Here is a 7394-nt window from a genome sequence, read left to right on the forward strand (position 1 = left end):
TCACTGATGCTGTAGTGCAAGCAAAACTGAGGCACATGGCTCTGGCCTTCCTGATTTAATTTCTATTCCCTTGGGAATGTTTTTATTTCCTCAGCAGCATAGGAGCAATGACTGGATATTAATCAATATCAGGTCCACAGTGTCAGTCAAGTATGTGTGTGAAAGAGTGCTGTATTTTAGGTGTAGGAGAATATATAGCAGCATGAATACAGTGTGGAACTGATTGCACCATAAAGTGTGTTTCCAAGGAGTAAGCCACATATATCCACAAGAGACCATCTTCTTGTATACCCCTTGGTGACATTGACTTCACTCTGTAGCCCAGGCTGCCTAACACTTACAGAGATCCATTTCTGGCTGTGGGTTCTAGGTTTACAGGAGGGGAGAGAAAACCTGAATAAGGAAGATGGTCTGAAGAGTCAAGAGTTGTAATTCAATTTTTATTTATAAGAAATACAATGTTTAATAAACAAGCTTTAAAAGTACAATTACTAAAAAGAGATAAAAGAATAATCCAACCATGAAAACTAAACAAAAACATATAACTTCAGCAAAACCAAAATAAAGAATAAAACAATAAAGAGCAAAACACGTTAACTGAAAATTATTGTACATCAGCACCTGTTCACTGCATATAAAGTAGTACATTCCTACAGCCTGTATCTCCTGTTGGACTGCTGTTGGCAGGGCAGTCACCTCACTGGTCTCTCAAGAGGTGTTGCCAGAACAGGAAAGGGAATAACACCCTGAATTGGCTGGTTCACTGGCTTCCTCCTATTCACACAGAGGAAATGTACTGAGTGTAATAAGATTCATCCAAGGTAGAATATGGATGTTCAGGATAGAGTTCAGCAGGGGGCTCCTGAGGTGGAAACTCATTCTGCAGGAAGCTCTCTTCCTGGGCTGTGAACATTTCAGCTCTTGCTGGAGTCTCTGAGTCCTAGGAGAGGAAGGCAGGTCTTAAGACACAGACTTGATGGAGACCTAAATATCAGCTGTCAGACTACTGTCTCCTACCACCTCAACAGGACAGTTAATGCTGATCTATTATCTGAAACCATTGCTGTTATATTCATGCAGGGCAAAATGTCAAACAACACTCACAAACACATGAACTGGCAAGCTGTCACTCAGACTTCTATGCTTGCAAACTAAGAATTGGGCAATAGGAAGAGACCTCATTGGATTGCAAGAAGAAAGGAGAAGCCCACCAGCCCCCTAGATTAATGACCATGAGAAGCATTCATTTGATATTTGCATTTGATTTTAACCCTGGAAGGCTCTTCTCACCTCAAGTCACATAACCCTTGCATCACCTCTGTCCCAGGACCTAGATGCTGCTCATAGCTCTGCATACCATCCCACTTATCATGAACACATGCAGAAATGTGGCGTGTTATTCATCTGTCACCCTTTCTAGACTTCAGATTAAAACAGAGCAGCAAGATACACTTGCCAATGATTTAGTTTCTGACAAGAGGCTATCTTCCCAGAATATGTGTGTATAAAAAGAGCAATGAACAACTACATTCCATGAGGTGGGTAGCTGTGGGAGTGTGGATTATTAAGGTGGTAGGGGAAAGCAAAGATGAATCTAATGGGGCCAATGGTGTCAGACATTATTGGCTTGACTGAGCTGCTTGTCCCTACCTGAACTTGTTGGGTCTCATGGTTGCTGGTCTGTTCCTGTTCGTCTTTACCATTCAGGTTCAAGTCAACCAAATATTTCTCAATGAGAGCCCAATCAATCTGTACATCCTTGCTCTCCTGCTTCAGTGTCACAGACATCTTAATACGATTCTTCTCCATCATGAGCCGGCTATGTAGGTTTCTGGAAACAACCATTGCATAGTAAGATCCTGCAGCCTCCTCCTCTCATTCTTATGTATAGGCCCATTATCCCCACCAGGACCCTGGTTCCCATGAAGACCTTATACAATCCCACTCAATAAATCCATGACATCTGCACAAACAGTAAACAGCCATTTCAGGGAAGAAGAAACTATTGCTACAGCCCTAACACTAATAAGGGTCCATGTCTCTCCAAAAGAAAGAGGGGTCCTCCATCTATCCATGACTGCCCAATGCACTAGGGCAATATCAATTAGTAGGGTGCAAATACCATCAGAGTAGATCAGCAGACCCAATGGGAGGGCATTCTATCCTTGTGTTATGTCACACTCAGCTCTCTAAAACACTGCCTGAGAACCAGGCTCTCATTACTGCATAATAACCATGCCCAATCACTCTTCTGTTGAGAGGCTTCTAAGGATGCCTGGACAATGCTGGGAGGGGTAACTGTCTCTTACAGATCTATGAAAACTGAGTCTATTATCCCACGACACACTGATGGCTAAAAGCAGAAGGGGTAGAACCAGAATTGCAGACTCTCCAGTCCAGAATCCAAGGAAGGCAGAAATTGCCTTTCCACTGTTGATTGGATTGCTAACTGGTACTTACAAATAGAAGTTTATCTCCTTCCTGAGCTCCTGGATGTTCTCTTGGGCCTGAATTTTCTCCAACTCTACGTTGTTCACAGAGGACATGATCTGCCTCTTCTTTAATGAGAGTTGTTCATAAAATGGATTTATCTTCTCCAAGGGCCTGGTCATAGGAAGTCAGAACTCCATGAACATGGGCATTTAGGAACACATTTCTCAGGCTGAGTGCTGGACTACCCCAGGCATGGAAAGCACATTCTGGATTCTATATACTGGGATGATCTTCAGCTTTGAAAATTTGTTATCCTGGTGCAGGACAGCAGAAGCTAAGCATGAACATGAAGGGTTCCCTGGCTCCCTGTGTTCAATCAGTAGGGTTAAATATTTCAGTCAAACCAGCTCTGTTCTCAAGAGCCTAGGACACAGATCTTTGCCCACCAGAGACCTGTGATTACATTTTTCCTGTTTTCCCAACTGGGGTGGTAAATCCTGAATAACTTATAATAGAGAAACAGACATGACACATAATCCTGGAGACATCAGGATCATGCTATCTGCACAGCTTTATAATATGCCCAAGGGATACAAGGGTATGGACAATTGTGAACACATAGGCAAAGAGCAGTGTTGAATAAAGTGGGGGGCTCTGAGACTTCAGCACTAACATCAGCTTGACATTGTTATGATGATAAATCCTCAATCCAAAACACAGACCCTATAAGTTCCCAAGTTTGGAGGAAAAATTAAATGTACAAAACTCATGCACATGTAGGACATGTGAACACACAGACTCACAGACTTGAAAACACACATGCACACACACAAAGAGGAGAAAAGGAAACAGTCAGAGAATGAGAGACAGAGACAGAAACAGAGAGCACAATGAGATGCCAAAGAAATGTATACAACATTACTATCTCGTAGCATAAGGCAACAAAGAGGAACAGGAATGAGCCCCAGGTCTCCTATACATGCACTGAGAAGTAGAATGTGGGACCAGGCCCCTCTAGATAATATGAGGAGCTTCCAAGCACTCAGTCACCTGTCAGGCAAGTATAAACACTCACCATAAACTCATATTACCTAGGACCTCACAAAGCCACATCCTGTCAAGTGCTTTCCAAGTGCATGCTGGGAACTCACTCTCCACTGCCTCTATCCCTGAATTCTTCACCTAGAATACAAGTATTTCTTTTCTACTGGAGGATGCAGAAGAAGGGTCCATTTCTCATCTCCCTCCTGACCAAGCTTCAGGTTCTGCCTCTCCACCATGAAGTATTCATGGATATGAGGCTGGGCATAGGGACGATCTGGTGTTACAGCTTTATAGGACCCACCTCCTTCAAAGGATAAGATGAGGCTGACATTGAAGACCCCATACTGACACCACAGGGTTTGAAGCAATGAGTACCTCTTTTTCATGGATCTCTCTGTGAAAGTGATCAGGCGATCTCTCTGCTCATTTCTCTTCTGGGTAATGAGGTGCAGCTCTGTGGTCAGCTTCTCCATTTCCATTTTGAACTCTTTCTCGCTTAAGTCAGGCATAGTGAGTGATATCCTTCTGGGAGCCCCTGTAGGTAGAAGAACACAAGAATACTTTCAAGTGAGAATGCAGAGTGTTGGAAGATCATCAAGAAAGAAAACCTGCCTGGAAACTACTGACACTTGAAGGAGTTTGGTCTGGGCTTGAGATGCCACCACTTTGGGTCTCAGTTCTACCAGTACTCTAGAGAGACAAGGAGATGTAAACAGCCAGGTGTTTCCTCTGTCTCCCCAAACATGCTTATTATTACCAGAGAGATGGCTTACTCAGGATGATTATCAACTGAAGAGAGTGCAATTTGGCTTCAGAGCCATCATTCCCATGGTTTCACAAGTCAGATGGTAAAATCACTATTCTCAAGTACTTTAGTGCTTGGAGATCCTTAGATCTCCTACCCAGTTATGCTAGGCCTAGTATGTGGGCTTCAAAAGTCATGCAGTGTGAGAACATGGTCAAAATACTATCAATTCCCCCTACTGAAACACCAAACACTCAAGAAGTAGCAAGAGGATTCCATCTCTGTCTGGGTGTATCTACTCTGACAGGTCTGTGGTTACAGTATAGAAATGCCTGCCACTAAACTGGTGATAAAGAAAGATAAAGTGGGAACTGCCATGGACAGGAGGTCAGAGTCTTTCTGATAACATGAGGTCATGGCCTGGAGTACAATTCTCTCCATCATTCTACTCCCAAATAGCCACTGAAGCTAAAGAACCCTAGGAGTGAAATACAGTCATGCCCTTCCCTAAAGTCATAGGTTAGACATTCTGTGACTTCTGATGGTCTCCTTGTGTCCCCAGGTAATACCCACAATACTCAGAGAATGTAAATACTTGGAGTTCTTAGCATAAGAGTTTTGGCCTTGCCAACTCATGGTTAAAGGATGGAGAAAGAAATGTTCTGAAATCTTGATGTTCAAGAACTTTGATAATTATTGAATTTCTTTTGCTACCCAGAGACTCCAGTTTCTGATCCACATTACTAGAAAGGCCATCTCAGGCCACCCCTTCCAGAGAGCTCAATATCCACTTCCCAGGACTTACTCCACATTCTCCAAGTCCACCTTCTTCTTCCTTCATTACTCTCTGATGGAAGGCCAGCATCTGTCCTCCTCTCTCTGGCCTGTCTCCCATTCACACTGGCTCTTCCAAAAAGATTGCGGAGCCGAGAAAACATGTCGACCAACCTAGTGGCTCGACACTGAGTGAGAATCCTAAGTGAGCTTGTTGCTACAACACTGGTGACATCACAGGACATGCCAAGAACTTCAGGGATTGCTGATGTCATAGGCTACAACCTTTGACTCCCTGCTAATGTTCTGCCTGTACTGACAGGAAGCTGAGGTGTAACCTGCCAGTATAGCTACAGACATTTTGTTCTCTGTCCAGCCCTTATTTCAGATTGTTGCTTTAATATGCTTGCCAATCACTGACATAGAAAAATAACTTGACTCAGAGCAAGGTCATGGTGATCACAATCTGCTGTGTTCTGCATGACATTTGTTAATCTTACATGTTCCACAAACAGATACCCTTTCCTGGGGACTCTCCTGGAACACAGCCATTGAGCACATCCTCCTTCCAAAGCCAGGGATTGTCCAGTCTTGATTGGCATTGCCTAAGTAATTTCTATGTGTCAATCTGTGTGTTTCCTTTCCAAACCCCTCTCAGAAATGTCTCATCCTACCTTAAAATTTCCTCAATCAGCAAATGAGCCATTAAAAACTACTGAGAAATCACATCAGTTTGAATATGTTGAGGTCTTGGGTGCTGAGCCATGGCTCCAGACAACTATCTTTGTTAACTTTTAAAGAAAAACAAAACAAAATAAAAACAAAACAAAACCACAGGGAGTGCATATGAAGTGGTCAGTTCTGATCAGGCCATTTTAGATATAACATTGCATAGTGACTCTGAATTGAATTGGTTCTATATATAGCTTTGTGGAACATTGTTTACCTGAGTTCAGTGTTTCTGTGGTTTGTTGGGTGAACCCTGGACAGGAAAGCTTCCTTTCAGCAGCACATAGGACAATGAGCCGAGGTCAGGAATGGTGACATCTTGCTGTAAATTATCTTACCAGAAGAATGAGGGATTTATCCCTTGTGATAAGGATCAGTTGTCTCCTTGGTGCTTTTTAGGTCCCTGTTGGCCATGTGCAACAGGTTCAAAAGCCCAGTTCTGATGTATTTGGGATCCTCGTATGTCCATGATGATGTACTCAGACATGCTTAGAAACAACCAGAGCACTGTCAGAGAGCATGATAATATAAGAGAGGGAACATTACTGACTTCTGTTGCAGGATATTTGATCTCATTGTAACCCCCAAGATTGTGCTATTTTCTGAAAAAAAAAAACCCAAAAACAAAAAACAAAAACAAAAACAAACAAACAAAACCCTTTTTATGGTGTAGCTCATAACTAGCACAGGCTTTTAACCCAAGAGCTTTCTCAATGCTGTACTTTCTTGTCTCTCTCAGGTGTAGCACACACCTTTATTGCAAGACAAAATAAAATCAACTCCAGGTCAAGAGGCAGAAGAATTAACCAGTTGAAAGGGAATGAAAATAACTAAACCAAAGGAAGGTCTTTAAGTTCAAGGAAATTTAAGACAGTGGGGAGAGGGATAAAGAATGTGTTCTTTCTAAGAGTTCAGCAGAGTAGGAAGGTCAGCTGGGTGCTTTTCCTGACTCTCTGAGCTGGCTCCTGAGTCTGCATTTGTAAAATGAAATGCCTGGCATATATGTGTGTGTGTGTGTGTGTGTGTGTGTGTGTGTGTGTGTGTGTGTGTGTGTGGTTGTGTGTGTGTGTGTTTGTGTCTATTTTAAATTTATTTATTAATTATTCCATTTGATTACATCTCACAGGATATACCTCTTCCTGGTTACCCCTCCACCAAACCTTGAAACCATATCTGCCCTCTCCTCCTCCCCTTTGCCTGGCTGAGGGTGCTCCTCAACCCACTCACCCTTTCTTTCCCTACTGCTTTAACAACCCTCTACACTAGGGCATCAAAACTCTCCAGGACCAAGGACCTCCCCTCCCATTGCTTTCAACAAGGCCATCCTCTGTGACAATGTATCTGAAGCTATAGATCCCTCCTTACACACTCCTGGGTTTGTGGTCTAGTCTCTGGTAGCACTGGGTGGATGGTCCTTCCAGCAGATGTTGTTCTTCCAATAGATTTGGAATCTCTCTCTGCACTTCCAGCTTTTCCCCAAGATCCCCTAAGGAGTTCCGTGAGCTCAGTCTAATGGTTGGTTCCAACTGTCAGTTGCTGGCTAGACCTCCAAAAGAACTGTCACTAGAGATTCCTGTCCCCAAGTGCCTCTTGACCACAGGAACAGTGTCTAGTTTTGTTACTGCAGACAGGATGGATTCCCAGGTAGGGCAGTCCCTGGGTGTCCCTG

At 43.2% G+C, this 7394-nt stretch overlaps 1 protein-coding gene across 3 annotated transcripts; it reads right to left on the minus strand.

Annotated features, from left to right (window-relative positions):
- Positions 1-626: 626 nt before the first annotated feature.
- LOC147004932 (disks large homolog 5-like) lies at positions 627-7049 on the minus strand. Of its 3 annotated transcripts, XM_085836107.1 has the most exons (6): positions 7025-7049; positions 5028-5144; positions 3853-4012; positions 2461-2610; positions 1651-1831; positions 627-940 (listed from the first exon to the last, which is right to left on the minus strand). In XM_085836107.1, exons 1-6 carry the CDS (start codon positions 7047-7049, stop codon positions 779-781), a joined length of 795 nt encoding a protein of 264 aa, XP_085692233.1. In that variant the 3' UTR covers positions 627-778. The 3 variants fall into 3 exon arrangements, with proteins under 3 accessions (XP_085692233.1, XP_085692234.1, XP_085692232.1); XM_085836108.1 differs by lacking the exon at positions 7025-7049 and having other exon boundaries at positions 2461-2604; positions 5028-5160; XM_085836106.1 differs by lacking the exon at positions 7025-7049 and having other exon boundaries at positions 5028-5160.
- Between the last annotated feature and the right edge of the window lie 345 nt (positions 7050-7394).

This window comes from Mus caroli, unplaced genomic scaffold, assembly GCF_978045245.1.
Source record: "Mus caroli unplaced genomic scaffold, Mus_caroli_1 scaffold_4, whole genome shotgun sequence".
NCBI lineage: Eukaryota > Metazoa > Chordata > Mammalia > Rodentia > Muridae > Mus > Mus caroli.

What these genes read in the sequence shown, in the direction of transcription:
- LOC147004932 (XM_085836107.1), bottom strand. Translation starts at nt 7,049, where the DNA reads ATGGCCTTGTTGAAAGCAATGGGAG. An exon ending in CTTGTTGAAAGCAATGGGAG is followed by an intron (nt 5,145 to 7,024) that starts GGGAGGTCCTTG and finishes TTTCTCGGCTCC; the next exon opens with GCAATCTTTTTGGAAGAGCC. An exon ending in AAGGAGATAAACTTCTATTT is followed by an intron (nt 1,832 to 2,460) that starts GTAAGTACCAGT and finishes GGTTGTTTCCAG; the next exon opens with AAACCTACATAGCCGGCTCA.